Consider the following 26481-nt stretch of genomic DNA (forward strand, 5'->3'; position numbering starts at 1 on the left):
TAGATGAGTAAATATGAACCCTCAGCCCACCAATCCCAGGGTGATGGTACAGTATCCCATTTCTGGAGCAATTCTGGGGGCTGCAGAATGTAACCATACACATCCACATAGAGGGAGGAGTTGGGATCTGGGGATCCCCCTTTGTTAAAGATTCCGATAAGCCCCCTGCAGACCCCGACAACCACCGGCCAGGGTTGTGGGGAAGAGGCCCTTGTCCCTATCAACATTACAGCACCCTATCCCATGCTGCATGCTCGGATAAGGGTCTGGTATGGATTTTGGGACAACCCTTGAGACAGGTGGGGTCATGGCCAGGGGCGGACTGACAACTCATAGGGCCCCCGGGCAACAGGAGATTATGGGGCCCCCGGGAAATAGGAGATTATGGGGCCCCCGGGCAATAGGAGATTATGGCTCCCCCGGGCAATAGGAGATGATGGGGCCCCAGGGCCATAGGAGATGATGGGGCCCCCAGGCAATAGAAGATTAATGGGGCTCCTGGGCAATAGGAGATTTTGGGGCCCCCGGGCAATAGGAGATTATGGGGCCCCCGGGCAATAGGAGATTATGGGGCCCCCGGGCAATAGGAGATTATGGGGCCCCCGGGCAATAGGAAATTATGGGGCTCCCGGGCAATAGGAGATTATGGGGCTCCCGGGCAATAGGAGATTATGGGGCCTCCAGGCAATAGATTATGGGACCACACAGTATACACACACACACACACACACACACACACACATACAGTATACATACACAGTATACGGACACACAATATACACACACACACACACACACACACTGGTCAATAGGAGATTATGGGGCTCCTGGGCAATAGGAGATTATGGGGCCCCCGGGCAATAGGAGATTATGGGGCATCCGGGCAATAGGAGATTATGGGGCTCCCATTTTTTTAACACAATTTTTTACACACTGTCCCTAGTTTTACTGAGGCTGGCAACCCTGATGGGGCCCGCTAGTGGTATAGGGCCTTCGGGCAGTGCCCAAATGGTTAGTCCGCCCCTGGTCATGGATTAGTGCTGACTCCCACAGTGGGGTGCCAAACCCATAGTTATACTAAGCGCACCTCCTGGCCCCCTCCCGGGGAGGAAGAACCTTCCCCTGAGTCCATTAGGTGTCTAAATCTCCATATAGGAGAAGGCGCTCTGGTCCACCTAGCCAAAAGGCAGAAAAATAAATACTGTGGACCTAAAGAAATTGCAATGATGGCAATTTTATTCCCTATAATGTTTGGGGGTTAGAAGTAACTTTCTAGCAAAAAATACGGATTTTAACTTGCAAACCAAAAATTGCCAGGAAAGGGCCTGGTCTTCAAGTGGTTTATGGACTCCATGGCTTCTGTGGAGTACGGCTTGGGACCCAGTAAGACAGTAACTGCTATACATGTGCAATTCGTTTAGTTCCGAGTTAGTTTAACGAATTTTGACAAATTCGTTAATTCTGAAATCTCAGAATTTCCGAATTTTTCAATTTCTGAATTTTCTGATTACTCGAAATTTCAAATTTCGGAAATTTCAAATTTTCGGAAATTCGGAATTTCGGAAATTTGAAAATTCTACATTTTAAATTTTAAAACCCTAACCTTCGAAGATCTGAAATTTCAAATTTCCAAATTTTTGAATTTCCGAATTTTCGGAATTTCGGAAATTCGAAATTTTGGAATTTTGAAATTGGAATTTCGGAATATTTAAATTTCGGAAATTTGAAAATTCTAAATTAGGACATTTTGAAAATTCTAAATTAGAAAATCGGAGATTAGAAAATTCGGAAATTCAAGAATTTAAAAAAATCGGAAATTCAGAATTAGAAATTTCGGAAATTCGAGATTTTGGAAATTCTAAATTTCGGAAATTGGAATTTCAGAATATTAAAATTTTGGAAATTTCGGAAATTCGACATTTTAAATTTTAAAACCCCTAACCCGAATTTTTCAATTTCCGAAATTTCAAATTTCCACATTTTTGAATTTCTGAATTTTCGGAAACTCGAAAATTCAAAATTTAGGAAATTCAAGTTTTTGGAAATTTGAAATGTTGGAAATTGGAATTTTGGAATATTTAAATTTCGGAAATTTGGAAATTTGAAAATTCTAAATTAGGACATTTCGAAAATTCGAAATTCCAAAATTCAAAATTCAAGAATTTAAAAAAATCGGAAATTCAGAATTGGAAATTTCGGAAATTCGAGATTTTGGAAATTTGGAATTTCGGAATATTAAAATTTTGGAAATTGGAAAATTATTAAAATTAGGACATTTTGAAAATTAAAAATTCGAAAATCGAAGATTAGAAAATTCCAAATTCGGAAATTCGAGAGTTAAAAAAAATCGGAAATTCAGAATTAGAAAAATCGGAAATTCGAAAATCGGAAAATTTAGATTTTCGAATTTCCGAAATTCAGAATTTGCGCAATTCAGAAATTCTGAATCTTCGAATTTCCAGAAATTCCGAAAAATGCAAAAAAAACGAATGTAGCGGTAACAAACAGATAAAACATTTTCGGCAGTGCAGATGTCTAGTGACTGCGCCGATGATGGCCATAAAGCCCGGAACAGCTGTAGGCAATTTGGAACAAATGGCTCTATAAAATGTGGGGAATATTTTGCATTGTACACCATTGTCCTGGGTGTCCGTGTGGCTGATGGGGTGTAAAGTGATGGTTTCTACTCTCCCGGAAGGAGGAATATTCCTCTTATGTATTGGAATGAGACGAGCGTTCTCCTTCTTCAGGCTCTAAACTGGACGGTGAGGAAAGACTGGCGGAGTGCAAGGATGGAGAACGAGCCGCGGTGCTAAGCACATCACCAGATCAGGAGACAGGTGAGGGTATTATGGGGATTTCTGGTCATTGTGGAGCCCCTTAGTTGTATTGCATTTCTCTTAGGGTTCATATTGTGGTGGTGGGGGGAGGAGGTAAAACACTCAAATGAACCACGTTTTTACTGCCATCCAGTGCCGGAACAAGGACACCCAGAGCCCAGGGCAAACATGCCAAACTGCGCCCCCCCCCCAAGATGTATGACCAATATGTGTCAGCAAAAATCCCCCCCCCCACCAAAACTGAGCATGAATCTGAATGCCCCCCCTATCCCCAGTACAAATACACCCCCCTGCTGAAATCCCCCACTCCCAGCACAAATCTCTCCCCCCACCCATCCCCCCAGCTCAAATACCCCTCCACCCCTTTAAAAAAAATTACCCCTCCTAGCACAAATCCTCTACCCCTAAAATTTCCCCTCCTAGTACACATCTCCCCCCCCCACACACTTCAAATCTCCCCTCCCAGCACCAATCCCCCCCCCCCCAATCCCCCATCCTAGCGCAAAACTTCTTCCTACCATCCCTCCTCCTGACACAAATCTCCCTAAATCACCACCATGTATGACCAACATCTATCAGCAACCCCCCCCCCCCCAAAAAAACAGAGCACAAATCTGCATGCTTTCCCCCTCCCTGCACAAATCTTCCCCCCCCCTGCACAAATCTTCCCCCCCCTTTCCCCATCACAGATGCCCCTTTCCCCCTTAAAAAAAATCGCCCCCCCCCAGCACAGATCCTCTACCCCTAAAATTTCCCCTCCTAGTACACATCTCCCCCCCCACTCTCCAAATCCCCCCTCCCATCACAAACCCCCCCAATACCTCATCCTAGCGCAAAACTTCTTCCTACCATCCCTCTTCCTGACACAAATCTCCCTAAATCACCAGTCTTGGCACACCCCCCAGCCCAGGACGTACATGTCAAACTGTGCCCCCCCCCCCAAGATGTATGACCAACATCTGTCAGCAAACCCCCCCCCCCCAAAAAAAAAACGAGCACGAATCTGAATGCTTTCCCTCTATCCCCAGTACAAATCCACCCCCCGGCTGAAATCCCCCTCTCTGCACAAATTCCCCCCCCCCATTCTCCATCTCAGATGCCCCTTCCCCCCTTAAAAAAAATCAGCCCATCCCAGCACACATGTACTGCCCCTAAAATGTCCCCTCCTAGTACACATCTCCCCCCCCACCTCTCTAAGCCCCCCCTCCCAGCACAAATCCCCCCAATACCCCATCCTAGTGCAAAACTTCTTCCTACCATCCCTCCTCTTGACACAAATCTCCTTAAATCACAACTCTTAGCACACACCCCCCTAAATTTCCTTTCCTAGAACAATAATTGCCCCCTGTGCCCCCCAAATTTCCTGTTCCAACACAATCCCCTCCCCGTCCCCCAATATGTTTGCGGGACCCCCCACCTCACATGATACCACATGCCCAGGGCAGCCCACCCCTTGTCGTTGGCTGGTGGGAGGGGCCAGCAGGGGGCTGTACACAGTTTCCTAAAAACATCCCAGCCCCCGGCCTCAGTACTCCTCTTAGTCCTGATTCAAGCAGTGGGCGGGGTATTGGGAGGAGTTATGCAAATATCTAAACGCCTTGAAACATCCACAATGCTCTTTGTCCAGCCTTATGCCGTGTACACTCTACAGGTTTTTTTTTCTTTTTTGGGGGGGGTTTGCTCAAAAAAAAACTGACCGCTCCGGTCGGGAGCCACTGTACTCAGGGCCACCATCAGAAATTATGGGGCCCCTCACACAGCTTCAGGCATGGGCCACCTGGAGCAGAGAACCGGGAGGGGGGGTGCTGCCACCTCAAATTGAGAAGCGGGGAGGGTGCCACCGCTAATTGAGAAAATTGAGAAGCAAGGGGGGCCGTGAATTTAGAAGCGGGGGGTGCCACGAATTAGGGGGGGGGGGGCGGTTCCCTGGGGACCTCTGGGTCCCTTTTAAAAAAAAAAAAAAAAATGAATATATATATATATATATATAAAAAAATGGGGGGGGGGGTAGCCATCCGGGGCCCTGGAGACCTCTGGGCCCTTTAATAAAAATAAAAAGGAAAATATATATATATATATATAGGAAAAAAAACATGTTATAAAAATGCAGGGCCTTGGGGACCTCTGGACCCTTTGATAAAAAAATAATAATAAAAAAATATATTAAAAAAAAATTATAAAAAAAGTATTTTTATATAAAAAATATAAAAAAAGGGGAGTTGCCATCTGGGGCCCTGGGGACCTCGGGGGCCTTTAGTAAAAAGAAAAAATTTAAAAGAAAATTTATTTATTTTTTATAAAAAAAGGGGGGGTTGCCACCTCCGGGCCTCTGGGCCCTTTAATAAAAATAAAAAGGAAATAAAATAAAAAAATAAATAAATAAATATATATATATATGAAAGCAAAGAAGCAAGGCGGGCCGTGAATTGAGAAGCGGGGGGGTTGCACGAATTGGGGGGGGGGGGGGTCCTGGGACCTCTGGGCCCCTTACAAAAAAAAATGTATAATATGTTTTTGTTTCCCGACAATAATGACGATGATGATGGTGGGAATGTAAATGAAAGGAAAATGTCCACCTTAACCAAACGTACGTTTCGTCCTCCAGACGGGGTGAACTTTGTCTGGCCAGAGATGATCCCGCCTCCGACGTATCCCCCACCCAGCCGAAACCTGAATACGGATGTGACGGGGCGCCCCCGGAGGGAGAAAGTGAGACTACCCGCGTCCATCCTCAGCGGGAAACCGGCATCTGTACTGAATACCAAGGTGAGTGTAAGCTCCTCTGGTGACGGGCTCAGTGTCCTCTGTACAGCGCTGCGGTATATGTCAGAGCTATGTACAGTGGAACCTCGGATTGGCGAGTAACGCGTTTACTGAGCGTTTCGCAATACGAGACATTTTTAATTTTTTTTAATCCTGATTCGCTTTGCGAGGTTTGTCTCGTAAGATGAGTAGGATTCAAGCCACTGGGGTGTGCAGTACCGCATTTGGCCAGAGGTGCGGGGGCGCACTTGGAGTGTCTCAGAGCGTCACCAGCGCCCCCCGCACCTCTGGCCAAATGCGGTACTGCATAGACAAGCAGTGGCTGTGGAACGGATTATCTGAGTTTCCATTATTTCCTATGGGGAAACTCGCTTTGATATAAGAGCGCTTTGGATTACAAGCATTCTTCTGGAACGAATTGTCCTCGTAATCCAAGATATTACTGTAATGTGTGACTTTGGAGGGACATTAGAGTGTGAGCTCTTCTGGTACAGAGACTGGTATGCAGGGCCGGACTTACCATTGGCCTGGACTGGGCTCAAACCCATGGGCCCCGCCCAGCTACTGTGAACGTGCCGCAGCCTCCCCACTGCTCAACAACTATGGTCGGTCAGCGGCACAACCCCACCCGCCCCCCCCAACAACTTAGATTACTGTCGGTCTCGCCCCCCCCCAACAACTTAGATTACTGTCAGTCTCGCCGCCCCCCAACAACTTATATTACGGTGGGTCTCGCCCCCCCAATAACAATTTAGATTACGGTCAGTCTCGCCCCCCCCAATAACAATTTAGATTACGGTCGGTCTCGCCCCCCCCCCAACAACTTAGATTACGGTCGGTCTCGCCCCCCCCCAACAACTTAGATTACGGTGGGTCTCGCCCCCCCAACAATTTAGATTACGGTCAGTCTCGCCGCCCCCCAACAACTTAGATTACGGTCAGTCTCGCCCCCCCAATAACAATTTAGATTACGGTCGGTCTCGCCCCCCCCCCAACAACTTAGATTACGGTCGGTCTCGCCCCGCCCCCAACAACTTAGATTACGGTCAGTCTCGTCCCCCCCCCCAACAACTTATATTACGGTGGGTCTCGCCCCCCCCCCCCCAACAACTTAGATTACGGTCAGTCTCGCCCCCCCCAATAACAATTTAGATTACGGTCGGTCTCGCCCCCCCCCAACAACTTAGATTACGGTCGGTCTCGCCCCCCCCCAACAACTTAGATTACGGTGGGTCTCGCCCCCCCAACAATTTAGATTACGGTCAGTCTCGCCCCCCCCCAACAACTTAGATTACGGTCAGTCTCGCCCCCCCAATAACAATTTAGATTACGGTCGGTCTCGCCCCCCCCCCAACAACTTAGATTACGGTCAGTCTCGTCCCCCCCCCCAACAACTTATATTACGGTGGGTCTCGCCCCCCCCCCCCAACAACTTAGATTACGGTCGGTCTCGCCCACCCCCCCTACAATTTAGATTACGGTCGGTCTGCCCCCCCCCCCCCAACAATTTAGATTACGGTCAGTCTCGCCCCGCCCCCAACAACTTAGATTACGATCAGTCTCCCCCCCCCCAAAACTTAGATTATGGTCAGGCCCGCCCCCCCCCAACAACTTAGATTACGGTCGGTCTCGCCCCCCGGTCAACAACTTTGATCGTCCCCTGCTGAACAACTACGATCCCCCCCTTTTCTCGGCTCCAGGGGCCCCTTCAAGCAACACTCAAAGTCTAGGGGCCACCACCACCCTAAGTCCTGCCCTGCTGGTATGACTGGCTCAGTGATCTCTGTACAGCACTCACCGGCCACTTTATTAGGTACACCTGTTCAGTTGCTCGGTAACACAAATTGCTAATCAGCCAATCCCATGGCAGCAACTCAATGCATTTAGGCATCTAGACGTGGTGAAGACGACTTGCTGAAGTTCAGACTGAGCATCGGAATGGCGAAGAAAGGGGATCTCAGTGACTTTGAACGTGGCATGGTTGTTGGTGGCAGGCGGGCCGGTCTGAGTATTTCTGGGATTTTCACACAAAACCATCTCTCGGGATTACAGAGAATGGAGGGGGAAAGAGAAAATATCCAGTGAGTTGTGTGGAGGAAAATGTCTTGTTGAGGTCAGAGGAGAGTGGGCAGACTGTTTCCAGATGATAGAAAGGCAACAGTAACTCAAATAACCACTTGTCACACCCAAGGTATGCAGAATACCATCTCTAGCAAGGGGGCCCTAATAAAGGGGGTCCAATCCGCTACTAGCAAGGGGGCCCTAATAAAGGGGGTCCAATCCGCTACTAGCAAGGGGGCCCTAATAAAGGGGATCCAACCTGCTACTAGCAAGGGGGCCCTAATGAAGGGGGTCCAACCCGCTACTAGCAAGGGGGACCTAATAAAGGGGGTCCAACCCGCTACTAGCAAGGGGGCCCTAATAAAGGGGGTCCAACCCACTACTAGCAAGGGGGCCCTAATAAAGGGGGTCCAATCCGCTACTAGCAAGGGGGCCCTAATGAAGGGGGTCCAACCCGCTACTAGCAAGGGGGCCCTAATAAAGGGGGTCCAATCCGCTACTAGCAAGAAGGACCTAATAAAGGGGGTCCAACCCGGGACTAGCAAGAGGGACCTAATAAAGGGGGTCCAACCCGCTACTAGCAAGGGGGACCTAATAAAAGGGGTCCAAACCGGGACTAGCAAGGGGACCTAATAAAGTGTCCGGTGAGTGTATATAAATGTATAATAATAATAGTGTGTGACTATGGGGGGGACATTAGAGTGTAAGCTCCTCTTGCTGGAGGTGTTTGTGGTCCCCATACACATATGTTGAATCATTTTGTCTCCTCCAGTTTGCAGTGGTGGAAGATCCAGTGAGACGCGCAGTGCGCACTTCCTCCACCTCGCCTTCAAACAGCGCTGCGAAACGCGTCCCGCGAGGATTCCACCTCACCCCGGCGGTGGCGCTTTTCGGGGTGCTCAGAGAGGGGCACACGTACGCCCTGACAGTGATAATGAAGAATGTCGGAGTAGACTTCTGCAGGTAACCCCTCAATAATAGATGAATATTACTGACAAGAATGGAGTACGGGGTTTATAAACCCTTCACAGCCTGGGGGGGGGGAGGAGCAATAACAATTGTGTATAATAGTGTTATGTGTTAAGCTGAGTACAGATGATCAACATTTTGGGGGGTTCAGCAGTGCCAGTCAATTTTCGATATTTGTTTAGCCTTCCCTGTTAGTCCCCCTTCACAGCTGAGCAATGCGGCACGTTTTTTGTGCGTTTAACCCTTTGATCTCCCCTGATGTTAACCCCTTCCCTACCAGTGTCATTAGTACAGTGACAGTGCATAGTTACAGCACTAATCACTGTATTGGTGTCACTGGTCCCCAACAAAACTGTCAGGTGTTCAATTTGTCCACCGCAATGTCGCATTAAAATATCCCATAGTTTGTAGAGGCGATAACTTTTGCACAAACCAATCAATATACGCTTATTGGGATTTATTTTATTTTTTTAACAAAAATATATAGCAGAATACATATTGGCCTAAATTGATGAAGACATTTTTGATATGTGTGTGGATATATGTATATATATATATATATATATATATATATATATATATATATATATATATATATATATATAGATATCTATATATATAGATATATATATTTATATATATATTTTTTTAATAGTCAATCTTTTAAATTATATATAATATATTATATATATTTTTTATATTAAATATATATATATATTTAATATTTGTCAATCTTTTAAATTATATATATATATATATATATATATATATATATAATGTGTATATATATTTTTTAGTTGTCTGTCTTTTTGATTATATATTAAAAAATATAGATATATATGTATATATCTATTTTTTTTTAAATTGCCAGTCTTTTAAATTATATATTAAAAATATATATATATATAAATATTAATTATATATATATATATATATATATATATATATATATATATATATATATATATATATATATATATATATTAATTGTCAGTCTTTTAAAGGATACATTAAATATATATATATATTTTTATATTAAATATATATTTTTTTTACATTTTCAATCTTTTAAATTCTATATTAAAAATATATATATATATATATATATATATTTTTTTTAATTGTCAGTCTTTGAAATTATATATAAAAAAAATATATATATCTATATTTTTTTTAAATTGTCAGTCTTTTAAATTCTATATTAAAAAATATATATTTTATAAAAAAAAATTAATTGTCAGTCTTTTAAATTATATATTAAAAATATATATATTTTTTATATTAAATATATAAATATATTTTTTAAATTGTCAGTCTTGCATTAAGGTGAAAAAACTTCTGGCAGTGACCGGCCCCCCAGCCAACCCCCCCTCCCCACCTCACCTGAATATGTTCGTTCCCTCGCCGGAGATGCGCTCTTCCTCTCTACCCGGGGTTCTCGGCTCTTGATTGGATAGATTGATAGCCATTGGCTCCCGCTGATGTCAATCAAATCCAATGACGCGGACGCCGGGGGGCCGGCATTCTATGTCTATGGACGCAAATGCCGGACTCGGGAGCGCGCCTGCATGGTATCCCCCCTGGAGTGCGATTCTCCTAATGGGGTTTATGGATGCGGGGAGGAGCCACCAGCGCCACCGAGGGACCCCAGAAGACGAGGATAGGGGGACACTTCCGGACTGCCCACCGTCGTTGTACGTCGCTAATTTGAAGAGGAATACCGTTGTTATGGTGGCAGCTATCTATCATAACCCCGGTATGCTCTTCAAGAGCAGGCGGTCCGCTTTCAGATAAAAGTGGTCTCTGCGACAAATAACGTTTATTGGCCGCGGGAGAGGACCCCCCCCCACTCTTCAGTGCCCACCAGTGCCGATCCTGACCTCCCTGGGGCGTCGCTTTAACTGACAATTGCGCGGTCGTGCGACGTGGCTCCCAAACAAAATTGGCGTCCTTTTTTCCCCACAAGTAGAGCTTTCTTTTGGTGGTATTTGATCACCTCTGCGGTTTTTATTTTTTGCGCTATAAACAAAAATAGAGCGACAATTTTGAAAAAAAAACAATATTTTTTATTTTTTCCTATAACAAATATCCCCCCAAAAAGATATAAAAAAGTATTTTTTTTCCTCAGTTTAGGCCGATACGTATTCTTCTACATATTTTTGGTAAAAAAAATCGCAATAAGCGTTTATCGGTTGGTTTGCGCAAAATTTATAGCGTTTACAAAATAGGGGATAGTTTTATTGCATTTTTATTAATTATTTTTTTTTTTACTACTAATGGCGGCGATCCGCGATTTTTTTCATGACTGCGACATTATGGCGGACACATCGGACAATTTTGACACATTTTTGGGACCATTGTCATTTTCACAGCAAAAAATGCATTTAAATTGCATTGTTTATTGTGAAAATGACAGTTGCAGTTTGGGAGTTAACCACAGGGGGCGCTGAATGGGGTTATGTTTCACCTAATGTGTGTTTACAACTGTAGGGGGGTGTGGCTGTAGGACTGACGTCATCGATCGAGTCTCCCTATAAAAGGGATCACACGATCGATGCAGCCGCCCCAGTGAAGCACGGGGAAGCTGTGTTTACATACGGCTCTGCCCGTTCTTCAGTTCCGGGGACCGATCGCGGGACCCCAACGGCGATCGGGTCCGCGGGTCCCACAGTACCGGTCCCGAAGCTTCGGACTGGGTCGCAGGCGCGCGCCCGCGACCCACGGCTGGGTAGATGTACAGGACGTGCTGGTACGTCCATCTGCCCAGCCGTGCCATTCTGTGGACGTATATATACAGTGGGCGGTCTTTAAGTGGTTAAAGTGAGAAGCTGGCTTCTTACCTCTTCTCCCATGCAGCCAGCGAGTTGAGACACGGGTGAGGGGCTGAAAATGACTTCTCACCAGGCGGGCCTCTAGTAATTTGGGGGGCCCTCCGCAACTTTGCGGGGCCCTAAGCGGCTTGCATAGTGAGCATCTATAGGGCGGATCGGCCCTGGTGCCCACAGCCGCTTATCGGAGCGGCGGAGGTGATCAGATGCAGTCCCTGCCTGGGTATGGAGACGAGTGAGGGGGAAGATGTGGCCCCCACCCGTCTCCATATCACTGCAGGGCAGAAGCAACGCCAAAATGTCACTTCCGCCTTTTTTTTTTAGAATGACATAAAAAATATATATATTTTTTATTGCATTTTAGTGTAAATATGAGATGTGACGTCTTTTTACCCCCAGATCTCATATATAAGAGGACCTGTCATGCTTTTTTCTATTACAAGGGATGTCTACAGTCCTTGTAATAGGAATAAAAGTGACCCAATTTTTTTTTTAAAACCGTGTTAAAATAAAAAAATAGAGTCAAATAAATTAGAAAAAAAAAAATGTCAAGTGCCCTGTCTCGACGAACTTGTGCGTAGAAGCAAACGCCCGCATATGTGTTCAAACCACACATGTGAGGTGTCGCCGCAATCGTTAAAGCGAGAGCAATAATTCTAGCCCTAGTCCTCCTCTGTATCTCAAAACATGCAACCTGTAGACATTTTTTTAAACGTCGCCTATGGAGATTTTTAAGGTGTAAAAGTTTGTCGCCATTCCACGAGCGGGCGCAATTTTGAAGCGTGACATGTTGGGTATCAATTTACTCGGCGTAACATTATCTTTCACAATATAAAAAAAGTGGGATTTTTTTCAAAAAAAGTGCGTTTGTTAGACCGCTGCGCAAATACGATGTGAGAAAAAGTATTGCAATGACCGCCATTTTATTCTCTAGGGTGTTAGAAAAAAATATATATAATGTTTGGGGCTTCTAAGTAATTTTCTAGCAAAAAAAATAAATGTTTTTAACTTGTAAACCCAAACCACACAAGTGAGGTATCGCCGCGATCGTTAGAGTGAGAGCAATAATTCTAGCCCTAGACCTCCTCTGTAACTCAAAAGATGCAACCTGTAGAATTTTTTTTTTAAACGTCGCCTATGGATATTTTTAAGGGTAAAAGTTTGTCGCTATTCCACGAGCGGAGTGCAACTTTGAAGCGTGACATGTTGGGTATCAATTTACTCGGCGTAACATTATCTTTCACAATATATAAAAAAAAAATTGGGCTAACTTTACTGTTGTCTTATTTTTTAATTCAAAATGTGTTTTTTTTTTTTAAAGTGCGCTTGTAAGACCGCTGCGCAAATACGGTGTGACAAAAAGTATTTGCAACGACCCCCATGATATTCTCTAGGGTGTTAGAAAAAAATATATATATAATGTTTGGGGGTTCTAAGTAATTTTCTAGCAAAAAAAAAACAGTTTTTAAACTGTAAACAACAAGTTTGAAAAAGAGTCTCGGTTCTTAAGTGGTTAAGGACAAAAGTTTGTCGCCATTCCACGAGCGGGCGCAAATTTGAAGCGTGACATGTTGGGGTATCAATTTACTCGGCGTAACATTATCTTTCAAAAATTTGATTTTTTACCGAGAAAAAACGTTCTTTTCCTGATATTTTCTTGCAACAATGATTTATTTCTTTTCGCAATAAAATAAACAATTCGACAATAAAATGCAACAAAACGGAACAAAAATGTTGTCCAGTATTAAAAATAAATAGTGTTACTGAACATACGAGTGCATTTTATTCTCTAATTTATGGGCCGGTTCACATTAATTTGCTGCAAATCAAAATCGCATCCTATTCATGCAAACCGATTGCGGAATGTATGTTAACCACTTAAGGACCGCCTCCTGCACATATACGTCGGCAGAATGGCACAGCTGGGCACAAGCACGTACATGTACGTCCTCTTTAAGTGCCCAGCCGTGGGTCGCGCGTGACCGCGACCCGGTCCTAAGCTCCGTGACAGCGGGACCCGATCGCCGCTGGAGTCCCGCGATCGGTCCCCGGAGCTGAAGAACGGGGAGAGGTGAGTGTAAACACGGCTTCCCCGTTCTTCACTGTGGCGCTGTCACTGATCGTGTGTTTCCTGATATAGGGAAACACGATCAATGATGTCACACGTTCAGCCCCGCCCCCCTACAGTTAGAAACACAGATGAGGTCACACATAACCCCTTCAGCGCCCCCTGTGGTTAACTCCCAAACTGCAATTGTCATTTTCACAGTAATCAGCGCATTTTTAATGCATTTTTTGCTGTGAAAATGACAATGGTCCCAAAAATGTGTCAAAATTGTCCGAAGTGTCCGCCATAATGTCGCAGTCACGAAAAAAATTGCTGATCGCCGCCAATAGTAGTAAACAAAAATTTTTTTTTATAAAAATGCAATAAAACTATCCCCTATTTTGTTAACGCTATAAATTTTGCGCAAACCAATCGATAAACGCTTATTACGATTTTTTTTACCAAAAATATGTAGAATAATACGTATCGGCCTAAACTGAGGAAATTTTTTTTTTTATATATATATATATATATATATATTTTTTGGGGGGATATTTATTATCGCAAAAAGTAAAAAAAAATTATTTTTTTTCAAAATTGTCGCTCTATTTTTGTTTATAGCGCAAAAAATAAAAACAGCAGAGGTGATCAAATACCAGCAAAAGAAAGCTCTATTTGTGGGGAAAAAAGGACGCCAATTTTGTTTGGGAGCCACGTCGCACGACCGCGCAATTGTCAGTCAAAGCGACGCAGTGCCGAATCGCAAAAACTGGCCAGGTCCTTTACCTGCCTAAAGGTCCGGGTCTTAAGTGGTTAACTTAACGACACTCAACAATCAGTTTGCAAGTTGCAGCGCGATTTCCAGAATCGCATTGCATGGGTGTGTGAAGGAGTTTTGGTCTGAAGGCGATGCAAATCTGTATGGCTGAATTCGCATTCGCGTCAGTGCTGCGTTACGAAACGCGGCGTTCCCTCTCCTGCAGCTTCCAGATGAAGAGAATTCTGACATTTCTGATCTCTAATGTAAGCCGAAAGAATTGGGAGACATTCCCCCCCCCCCCCCCCCAAAAAAACTCATCCATATCCATGTGTCAGTGATGGCGGCAACCTCCCTTCCATCGCAGCAACCTCGCCGCCCTCTTGTGACCCGCCGACTGGAAATCATTAATGCGCTTCCCATGCATCTCAGCCAGAGCTCTATGGGAAGAGCGCAGTACAGGAGCTCCCCCTGGTGGCCGAACCTCAGCACTGCCACCCAGTTGGTGCTGTGCATAAGAAAAGTCCTAAAATAGCTTATATTTCCGTTCAATGTGTCTGATTTAAAGTTTAAGTTTAACCACTTAAGATCCGGACCTTTAGGCAGGTAAAGGACCCGGCCAGTTTTTGTTATTCGGCAATGCGCCGATTTAACTGACAATTGCGCGGTCGTGCGACGTGGCTCCCAAATAAAATTGGCACCCTTTTTTCCCCACAAATAGAGCTTTCTTTTGGTGGTATTTGATCACCTCTGCGTTTTTTTTTGCGATATAAACAAAAATAGAGCGACAATTTTGAAAAAAAAAACAATATTTTTTACTTTATGCTATAATAAATATCCCCCAAAAACATATAAAAAAAAACGTTTTTTTTCCTCAGTTTAGGCCGATACGCATTCTTCTACCTATTTTTGGTAAAAAACAATTGCAATAAGCGTTTATTGATTGGTTTGCGCAAAATTTATAGTGTTTACAAAATAGGGGATAGATTTATGGCATTTTTATTAATAATTTATTTTTTACTACTAATGGCGGCGATCAGCGATTTTTTTCGTGACTGCGACATTATGGCGGACACTTCGGACAATTTTGACACATTTTTGGGACCATTGTCATTTTCACAGCAAAAAATGCATTAAAAATACATTGTTTATTGTGAAAATGACAATTGCAGTTTGGGAGTTAACCACTAGGGGGCGCTGAAGGGGTTAAGTGTGACCTCATATGTGTTTCTAACTGTAGGGGGGTGGGGCTGGACATGTGACGTCATTGATCGTCTTTCCCTATAACAGGGAACACACGATCAATTACAGCGCCACAGTGAAGAACGGGGAAGGTGTGTTTACACACAGCTCTCCCCGTTCTTCAGCTCTGGGGACCGATCGCGGGACTCCAGCGGCGATCGGGTCCGCGGGGGGGGGCACTAATAGTCGGATGTTTTTTCACCTTAATACATAGGATGCATTAAGGTGAAAAAACATGAACCTTTTACAACCCCTTTAAGAGTACATTACTGCTGGTGGGCTGATCCCCAATGGCACCGTGATATACCCGTACATCGCGCTGCTCATGCGCGCTACACATCCCCCCATGGGCTGGGGATTGCATTGCTTGGTATCAGATCCAGGGCTGCTGTTAGAAACCATGGGGCCCCGCTCACTCGCTCAGACAAAATGACTCGGGGGCCCCATACAGACAAGAAGAAGCCGTGATTTATTTAAAGATTACGTTAATTGTTTTGTTTCACATGACATTTCTTCATTGGACAAAACAAATGTATACTTAATATGACATCACAGAGAACTTGTGTTTCTTCCGGCAGGTTCCGGGTGAAGTCTCCACCCCCCAGCAGTGGCCTGAGAGTCACCTACACCCCCGGGCCGGTAAGTGTCCCAGATGTCCTTCTGTAGGGCTAAGACTGGTATGAGCGTTCATCTGATACTGCGCCCCCCCCCCCCCCCCCCCCCCATGGTACAGATCCGATACATACAGATATTCATTTTCTTTCTCCAACTTTCTAATTTAATTTGTGTGTTTATTCGCTATTCTCCTACAATATAAAGGAGCTTCTGAAAACGACTTAAAGGCTGTGCCCATTATGAGGAGTTCCCACCATCCCTGTGCTGAGTTCCCGGGTCTGTACACCCGCTGTGCCCATTATGAGGGGTTCCCACCATCCCTGTGCTGAGCTCCTGAGTCTGTACACCCGCTGTGCCCATTATGAGGAGTTCCCACCATCCCTGTGCTGAGTTCCCGGGTCTGTACACCCGCTGTGCCCATTATGAGGGGTTCCCACCATCCCTGTGCTGAGTTCCCGGGTCTGTACACCCGCTGTGCCCATTATGAGGGGTTCCCACCATCCCTGTGCTGAGTTCCCGGGTCTGTACACCCGCTGTGCCCATTATGAGGGGTTCCCACCATCCCTGTGCTGAGCTCCTGAGTCTGTACACCCGCTGTGCCCATTATGAAGGGTTCACACCATCCCTGTGCTGAGTTCCCGGGTCTGTACACCCGCTGTGCCCATTATGAGGGGTTAATTTTGTTTATTGAAAAAATCTTACAAACAACAACGTACAGTGAGGAAAATAAGTATTTGAACACCCTGCTATTTTGCAAGTTCTCCCACTTGGAAATCATGGAGGGGTCTGAAATTGTCATCGTAGGTGCATGTCCACTGTGAGAGACATAATCAAAAAAAAAAAAAATCCAGAAATCACAATGTATGATTTTTTTAACTATTTATTTGTATGATACAGCTGCAAATAAGTATTTGAACACCTGAGAAAATCAATGTTAATATTTGGTACAGTAGCCTTTGTTTGCAATTACAGAGGTCAAACTTTTCTTGTAGTTTTTCACCAGCTTTGCACACACTGGAGGAGGGATTTTGGCCCACTCCTCCACACAGATCTTCTCTACATCAGTCAGGTTTCTGGGCTGTCGCTGAGAAACACAGAGTTTGAGCTCCCTCCAAAGATTCTCTATTGGGTTTAGGTCTGGAGACTGGCTAGGCCACGCCAGAACCTTGATATGCTTCTTACAGAGCCACTCCTTGGTTATCCTGGCTGTGTGCTTCGGGTCATTGTCATGTTGGAAGACCCAGCCTCGACCCATCTTCAAAGCTCTAACTGAGGGAAGGAGGTTGTTGCCCAAAATCTCGCAATACATGGCCCCGGTCATCCTCTCCTACAGTGCAGTCGCCCTGTCCCATGTGCAGAAAAACACCCCCAAAGCATGATGCTACCACCCCCATGCTTCACAGTAGGGATGGTGTTCTTGGGATGGTACTCATCATTCTTCTTCCTCCAAACACGGTTAGTGGAATTATGACCAAAAAGTTATATTTTGGTCTCATCTGACCACATGACTTTCTCCCATGACTCCTCTGAATCATCCAAATGGTCATTGGCAAACTTAAGACGGGCCTTGACATGTGCTGGTTTAAGCAGCGGAATCTTCCGTGCCATGCATGATTTCAAACAATGACGTCTTAATGTATTACCAACAGTAACCTTGGAAACGGTGGTCCCAGCTCTTTTCAGGTCATTGACCAGCTCCTCCCGTGTAGTCCTGGGCTGATTTCTCACCTTTCTTAGGATCATTGAGACCCCACGAGGTGAGATTTTGCATGGAGCCCCAGTCCGAGGGAGATTGACAGTCATGTTTAGCTTCTTCCATTTTCTAATGATTGCTCCAACAGTGGACCTTTTTTCACCAAGCTGCTTGGCAATTTCCCCGTAGCCCTTTCCAGCCTTGTGGAGGTGTACAATTTTGTCTCTAGTGTCTTTGGACAGCTCTTTGGTCTTGGCCATGTTAGTAGTTGGATTCTTACTGATTGTATGGGGTGGACAGGTGTCTTTATGCAGCTAATGACCTCAAACAGGTGCATCTAATTTAGGATAATAAATGGAGTGGAGGTGGACATTTTAAAGGCAGACTAACAGGTCTTTGAGGGTCAGAATTCTAGCTGATAGACAGGTGTTCAAATACTTATTTGCAGCTGTATCATACAAATAAATAGTTAAAAAATCATAAATTGTGATTTCTGGAATATTTTTTTTTGATTATGTCTCTCACAGTGGACATGCACCTACGATGACAATTTCAGACCCCTCCATGATTTCCAAGTGGGAGAACTTGCAAAATAGCAGGGTGTTCAAATACTTATTTTCCTCACTGTATATACAATAAAACAAAATAATTGAATATGAATATACAAAACAGAAACAAACACAAGAACATAATAAACGGTGCAAACCAAATTGCGCACAACATAATCCCTACGGGAGAGCCAGACTAAAGAGCATCACCATGCATGTCACCTTTTATATAAAGTGAGTGGGAACTGCCATTAAGGTGGCTGAGGCTGTTTCCCAGCCTGGCTCCTCCCTCTCCCTGGAGAACCAGCGCGCTTCGTTGCACCCTGGCACTCTTCATCCATAGAGGATGCAGAACTGAACGAGTCCCATTCATAGTCATCCTCAGACAGTACCGTAAATTTATTCGCCAAAGGCAAAACCTCAGGACTTAAGGTAACTGTACCTCCTTTTTTCCCCTTCTTTTTGCCTCTCCTCCTTTTATCCTCCAACCACTCCATATCATCCTTGGACAACCCGGAGTCAGCAGCCTCCCCACACCCTTCACCCCCCTCCCCCCCATACTCCCATCCCTTATCTACCCCCAGGCCAGCCTCTTCACCATCCTCCCCACTCCTCTGCACCCCACGATCCTTAACAGGAACCCTGCAGCATCGAGGGAGGGGGACTGGCACCGCACCTGATGCACCAGCCTCAGCACCTCTTGCTGCCTCTGCAATTTTAGAAGACACAGAAGGATTGGACACATTCTCTGCAACTGACACCTTACTTACAGACTGGGAAGACACTGACACATTGGGAATTGGCACAGTCTGGGGCACCACGGACACATTGGGAATTGGCACAGTCTGGGGCACCACGGACACATTGGGAATTGGCACAGACTCAGATGGACTCACAGGCCCTCCAGCTGTTGAGCTCCGAGCATCCTCCATGTCCAGGCGGAAGAACTCCCTCATGAGCTCAGGCTTATTGTGCATTGCCTCAGGACACTGACTATAAGGATGTCCCACCGCATTGCACAGATTGCACCTTATGATGTTACAATCCTTAGCCAGATGTCCTATACCCTGGCACAGAGAGCACTTCATCACTGGACAGGAGGACGCAAGGTGACTCTTGTCTCCACATTTATTGCAGAGCTTTGGCTGGCCTGGATAGAAGATGGTCAGCCTGTCCCTCCCCAGGAAAGCTGAGGATGGCAGATGCTGGACGACATTATCAATGACTTTTAGTTTCAACTGAGCAGACCATCCCCCCGTCCATATTCCCCGATCATCCAGAATCTTCTTTAGGGGGCCCAGGACGTCTCCATACCTCCTCAGCCATATACATAGATCCCCCGGTGGTATGGACTCATTACGGACCAGAATCGTGACCACTTTAATGAGTGGCTGGCGGGAGACAAGTTTGGGCATGAGCCCCTTCCAGTCCGGCAGGCCCCTACACACGTGTTCATATTTCTCCCAAAAAATGTCCAAAGACTCCGGGCGGAGAAAGGACAAATCATACTCATAGGAACCTGCCGGACTGATCAGGGCGAAGATATCTGCGGGCGTGAACCCCATCTGTAGAATCTTATCCACCACCGCCCTCCTATGTGGGGGGATTCCACCGCCTTCCCACCTCAGCTGCACAACATTCCTCCTTTTAAACAGGGAGGAAGACAACCCATTCCCATGCTCCTTCCCTGCTTGTTCCCCCTTCCCAGATCCTGCAGCAGCAACACCAGCATAGGATTTCCTTCCACCCCCAGCATTTGCAGTCCTGTCCTTAGACACAGTCACACCTGCCGGCAAAGCGTCTGATTTAGCTGGGATAGCAGAGGCAGGACCCACCCCCTCCCCCCGCTCTGTACACACAGCTCCAGTCCCGTCCAATGCAGACTTCTGCTGAGTTGTGGCACCACTGCACCCAGCATCTCCTCCATCATTCGCAGGTACAGCCGCTGTGCCTGGTCCAGGCAAAGTCACTGTATTGTCCATGGACCTCTCCGCAGACTGGCAGTTATCAGGTGTATGCTGTACATTGTCCATGGGCTGACTGCCTGCAGCACTACAACCCTCAGCAAGCTTATTGTCAATAATAAAGTTCCCACCACCATCTTGCACACACACTGTACCTGCTTGCTGGGTTGTCACCTGTGCGATTTTATGGCTGGGATCAGAGCTTCCCTCAGCTGCTGCAGACTCCATGGTGGATCTTGCTCTCTCCACAGGATTGGAAACTGCATCCATCTTGACATCACCATCCGGGGAAACCGCATCTGGAGGGGATTCCAACTTGGTTATGAAATCCAGCATGGCAGGACCTTCACCCTCCTGAGACATTCCACATTGCTGGGGTGTGAAGGGGGCAGAGGGCTCAGCGGATGTCTGAGGTGCCTGCACCTGCATCTCCTCGCTGGCTTCCCCATCCTCCATGCATGAAGCGGCTCCTCTTCTCATGCGATTAAATCGCTCCTCATTCTTATATATTTTTTTAAATATTCCGCTCTTCTCCTTCAGAGAATACAGCAAATCCTTCTGTTTCCTCACAGCTTGTTCCAGGTCCTTCAGCTCAGGCCTCAGAGCCGGTCTTTTCTTACTGTATACTTTAGCACAGATCTGTTTTTTCTTTCTGAACTCGGCCATCAAAACCATCAATTTCTCCTCCTCCTTCTCAATCCGCTTCAACTTACTGACAGTCCTCTGTCTGGAGGCTGACAGGGACTCATCTTTCCTTTGGGTAGGCCCAGAATCTTCCACAGGCCTATCCAGGGGGGCCCCGCCCGGCTCTTCCCCAGGATCCAGCATCCCTCCTGGGGCAGAGAAGCCACTCTAGCCCCTGGTCTCTGGAGCACAGGAGCAAAGGAACCAGCAACCACACCCTTCACTGACAAGGAGTGGAATGGCAGTTTCCCACCATCCCTGTGCTGAGTTCCCGGGTCTGTACACTTGCTGTGCCCATTATGAGGAGTTCCCACCATCCCTGTGCTGAGTTCCTGGGTCTGTACACCCGCTGTGCCCATTATGAGGGGTTTCCACCATCCCTGTGCTGAGTTCCCGGTTCTGTACACCCGCTGTGCCCATTATGAGGAGTTCCCACCATCCCTGTGCTGAGTTCCCGGGTCTGTCCACCCGCTGTGTCCATTATGAGGAGTTCCCACCATCCTTGTGCTGAGTTCCCGGGTCTGTACACCCGCTGTGCCCATTATGAGGGGTTCCCACCATCCCTGTGCTGAGTTCCTGGGTCTGTACACCCGCTGTGCCCATTATGAGGAGTTCCCACCATCCCTGTGCTGAGTTCCCGGGTCTGTCCACCCACTGTGCCCATTATGAGGGGTTCCCACCATCCCTGTGCTGAGTTCCCGGGTCTGTACACCCGCTGTGCCCATTATGAGGGGTTCCCACCATCCCTGTGCTGAGTTCCCGGGTCTGTACACCCGCTGTATCCATTATGAGGAGTTCCCACCATCCCTGTGCTGAGTTCCCGGGTCTGTACACCCGCTGTGCCCATTATGAGAGGTTCCCATCATCCCTGTGCTGAGTTCCCGGGTCTGTACACCCGCTGTGCCCATTATGAGGGGTTCCCACCATCCCTGTGCTGAGTTCCCAGGTCTGTACACCCGCTGTGCCCATTATGAGGGGGTTCCCACCATCCCTGTGCTGAGTTCCCGGGTCTGTACACCCACTGTGCCCATTATGAGGAGTTCCCACCATCCCTGTGCTGAGTTCCCGGGTCTGTACACCCGCTGTGCCCATTATGAGAGGTTCCCACCATCCCTGTGCTGAGTTCCCGGGTCTGTACACCCACTGTGCCCATTATGAGGGGTTCCCACCATCCCTATGCTGAGTTCCCGGGTCTGTACACTTGTTGTGCCTGTTATAAGGGGTTCCCACCATCCCTGTGCTGAGTTCCCAGGTCTGTACACTTGTTGTGCCTGTTATAAGGTGCTTCCACTAGGGATGAGCTTCATTTTCAGACCTAAATGGGGTGTTTTCCCACCCGCCAACTCTATATGTGACAGCTTCCCACTCAGACTGGTTGCTAGGGAGCTTATGACCGTCGGCTTCCTAGCAACCAGAGACGTATCCCCACCCTGGCTAGTCTTCCGGGATCACACCTTTGCTCTATAGATGAATAAAATTAGAACTACAATAAAATGACACATTGCTACATTGTATTTATGACACTTCCAGACGTGATGGATGGAAGCCATGTGTCCTCCTACGTTGTTGAAGCTCGAAGGACGGATCTCTTACATCCTCGGTAAGATTTGACTTCCATTTTTCTGGTCACTAAATCTTCACACAGATTTCTCCATCTCATGTCACATGTGCAGGTGGCGGCGGGAATGCAGACCAGGCTGGAAGTAGAATTGTTTGCTATGGCCATCGGATTGGAAGGTCCGGAGGGGGCCGCTGAATGTTCACATTGTATCGAGATCCAGAGTGAGGTGGAGACCCTCTTCCTACCGGTCACTGCAAATATCCTTTACTGGAGAGCAGAGTTACCTCCAAGCATCATCTGTTGTCACATGACCCGGTGTCCCCACCCGTCACACGACCCCGCGGTGTCCCCACCCGTCGTACGACCCCGCGGTGTCCCCACCCGTCGTACGACCCCGCGGTGTCCCCACCCGTCGTACGACCCCGCGGTGTCCCCACCCGTCGTACAACCCCGCGGTGTCCCCACCCGTCGTACAACCCCGCGGTGTCCCCACCCGTCGTACAACCCCGCGGTGTCCCCACCCGTCGTACAACCCCGCGGTGTCCCCACCCAATGTCCCCACCTGCCATACAACCCCACAGTGTCCCCACCCAATGTCCCCACCTGCCATACAACCCCACAGTGTCCCCACCCGTCATAAACCCCGCGGTGTCCCCACCCGTCATACAACCCCACGGTGTCCCCACCTGCCATACAACCCCACAGTGTCCCCACCCGTCATAAACCCCGCGGTGTCCCCACCCGTCATACAACCCCACGGTGTCCCCACCCGCCATACAACCCCACGGTGTCCCCACCCGTCATAAACCCCGCGGTGTCCCCACCCGTCATAAACCCCGCGGTGTCCCCACCCGTCATAAACCCCGCGGTGTCCCCACCCGTCATAAACCCCACAGTGTCCCCACCTGCCATACAACCCCACAGTGTCCCCACCTGCCATACAACCCCACAGTGTCCCCACCTGCCATACATCCCCACGGTGTCCCCACCCGTCACACAACCCCGCGGTGTCCCCACCCGTCACACAACCCCGCGGTGTCCCCACCCGTCACACAACCCCGCGGTGTCCCCACCCGTCACACAACCCCGCGGTGTCCCCACCCGTCACACAACCCCGCGGTGTCCCCACCCGTCACACAACCCCGCGGTGTCCCCACCCGTCACACAACCCCGCGGTGTCCCCACCCGTCACACAACCCCGCGGTGTCCCCACCCGTCATACAACCCCGCGGTGTCCCCACCCCAAAAATTTGGAATTCGTTAGAAAATTCACTAAATAAAATTCAACAAATTTAAAGCTAAACAAATTTGTAACCTTATGAATCTGAAGCTAAACAAATGTTTCCAGGGCTGTCTTAATGAGAGGGCACTGCCCAGGGGCCCCAGCTGCATGGAGGGCCCTACACTTTCCCCGAAGCAGCTGGTCCTTGTGCCGACACTGCCCTGAAATTGGGGGCCCCCATGATGACACTGATAGTGATAGATACACAGGGGAGGCAGTCTGCCTGATACCTACTTGATGTCTGTTTACTTGCATTGTCATCATTGTAGGGGCCCCAGAGCATTACTTTGCCCAGGGGCCCATGATGCTATTAAGACGGCCCTGAATGTTTCGTTCTGTACATCTAGTTTAGGAGCTGGAGCCAAGCACAGCGGCCACACTGATATCACCATCACAGTGTATACACAGTGTTGTATTACGATTGTTGTATCCTTAACCCCACCCCACCAGTCCTCACAGAGGGCGTGTACGAGAGCCGCATGGAGGGTGCAGAAAACAGAGATTTGGGGTCGGGAGTGAAGCTGATCAGTAGCAGCCTCCAGTCCAGACTGGAACTTCTCAGACCAAGGAAAATGACAGAAACAGGTATGTACCCTCCAGAAGGAGCAACTAATGGGGGGCGTTAAATCTGGGTGTCGCTGAGGTACCAGGCAGAGAATGGGTGGCACAGGATGGATAAGAGAATAACCAGCTCTACTGTAAAATTATATATTCATTTATTATAGATACCATTTGTAACGACACTCTGAGTATGTAAGGGGTTAAAGTCGTTTAGGACATTCCATTCCTGAACACAAAGACAGCTACCGACACTCCAATCAGCCGAACAAGAAACCCATACGAATAATTCTCCTCCTAATACGAGACGAGGCTCTGTGTTGAGGGCCAAGCAGGAATCAGATTTATTAGCACCACCAGACTACAAGTCTTAAATACAGTAGCAGAGGAGGTGTATACCTCCTGCTCATATTACTCTGAAAATACATCTGTGACCAGAAACCTAATTAACATGAGCTAATTAACTAATCCCTTTAAGCAGCCTGATCTGTGCAGCTGAGTTGCCATTCTTATCTGTGAAGCTCCCTGGTTGGAACTGCAACACATTAACCAGCTACACATTGCGCAGATCATATCGGTGTGTAAAGGAATCAGATTTCAGCTACAGTGTGTGCGGAGGAGATCTGCTTCACAGGTCAGAACTGCAACACAGTAACCATCTAAGCCAGGGTTGTCAAACTGAATTTCATTGTGGGCCACATTAGCATTATGATTGCCCTCAAACGGGCCAGGCTTGCTCATATTACTCTGAAAATACACCTCTGACCATAAACCTAACTAACATGAGCTAATTAACTAATCCCTTTAAGCAGCCTGGTCATTGTTATGACAAATCAGGATTTCAGTACAGCAAGTAGGGACTACATCTCCTCTGAATGGAGGAAACGATTGGCAGAGAGACTTCCTTGCTTTCAGAGGGTTTTTGGTGAAGTGTTTCCTGCTGGAGGAGATGCCTACCCCTCGGTCACGTGCTGTCCTGGGAGATGATTCAGGAAAAACACATTTTGGATTTAGAAGCGAGGAAGGGAGATGTCGATTCTAAACTTGTCATTTTGTTCTCTTCCAGGTCGATCTTCAGGACTCTGATTCACATTTATTACCACCATAGAAATTTCTAAAATCTATTTTGCTACCTTGTAATATTTAAATAAAGTTTAAGAATTATTGTTTTTGTCTGATCGATCACTTCAATGTGGGCCGAGACATTAGACTGAGATAGCACCAGCCAGGAATGTCGCATAAAGATGATCTACTGGGGTCTACTCAACCTCTCCATGGCCGGATCTAGGGGAGGTGCTGGGGTGGGCTGCGCTCCCCAGTTTTCAGTTGTGCCTCCCTTGCTGCTGTGCTGGCCATCTCCGATTCCCGGACCTTTCCCCCATCCTGAACACAGGCACGAAGATCTCCTCTTCCCCCTTACGTACCGCTATGATCTGTGCAGTGTGCAGCTGAGTTGCCATTCTGATCTTTGAAGCTGCCTGGTTGTAACACAGTAACCAGCTACACATTGTGCAGATCATAGCGGTGTGTAAAGGAATCAGATTTCAGCTACAGTGTGTGCAGAGGACATCTGCTTCACAGGTCAGAACTGCAACACAGTAACCAGCTACACCAGGGTTGTCAAACTCAAATTTCATTGTGGGCCCTCAAAAGGGCCGGTTGTATCTGTAAGATTAAATGTACAGCGCATCCCCTCCCCATATATTAGATGTCGAGAGCCACCCCACCATCAGAAGTTGAGTTCCCCACTCTCCCTTACATCACAGAACACCCCCCTTTCCTTATGCTGCTGCTGGATGCATTGCTTGAAAGCAGAAAGTAAGGGTCTGGAATAGGACCAGAGGGCTGGAGCTCTTCTGCAGTTGCAGGAGAGGTGCAAGGGCCACATGAAATGGCCTGGGGGGGAGGGGAATCAGATTTCAGCTACAGTGTGTGTGGAGATGTTAGTGCCTGTATCCTGTGCGGGGATGAAAAAAAAAAAAAAAAAAAAAAGAACAGTGGTGACCCTTGTCCTCAGCCTCACCGATTTCTTTACACTCCCCCACTCTGCTGATACCATCTACACTGCC

General features: G+C 47.0%; 1 protein-coding gene across 1 annotated transcript in view; it reads left to right on the forward strand.

Annotated features, from left to right (window-relative positions):
- Nucleotides 1–25576, forward strand: part of SPAG17 (sperm associated antigen 17) — a 229726-nt gene extending 204150 nt beyond the window's left edge. Inside the window, exons 41-47 of the mRNA XM_040339490.1 lie at nucleotides 2751–2840; nucleotides 5446–5606; nucleotides 8437–8627; nucleotides 16086–16146; nucleotides 22685–22829; nucleotides 24302–24439; nucleotides 25479–25576. Coding sequence (XP_040195424.1) covers nucleotides 2751–2840; nucleotides 5446–5606; nucleotides 8437–8627; nucleotides 16086–16146; nucleotides 22685–22829; nucleotides 24302–24439; nucleotides 25479–25498 — 806 coding nt within the window. The 3' untranslated portion in view covers nucleotides 25499–25576. The remainder of the gene's footprint in view (nucleotides 1–2750; nucleotides 2841–5445; nucleotides 5607–8436; nucleotides 8628–16085; nucleotides 16147–22684; nucleotides 22830–24301; nucleotides 24440–25478) is intronic.
- Nucleotides 25577–26481: the final 905 nt, after the last annotated feature.

The sequence above is a fragment of the Rana temporaria genome, chromosome 2 (assembly GCF_905171775.1).
Source record: "Rana temporaria chromosome 2, aRanTem1.1, whole genome shotgun sequence".
NCBI lineage: Eukaryota > Metazoa > Chordata > Amphibia > Anura > Ranidae > Rana > Rana temporaria.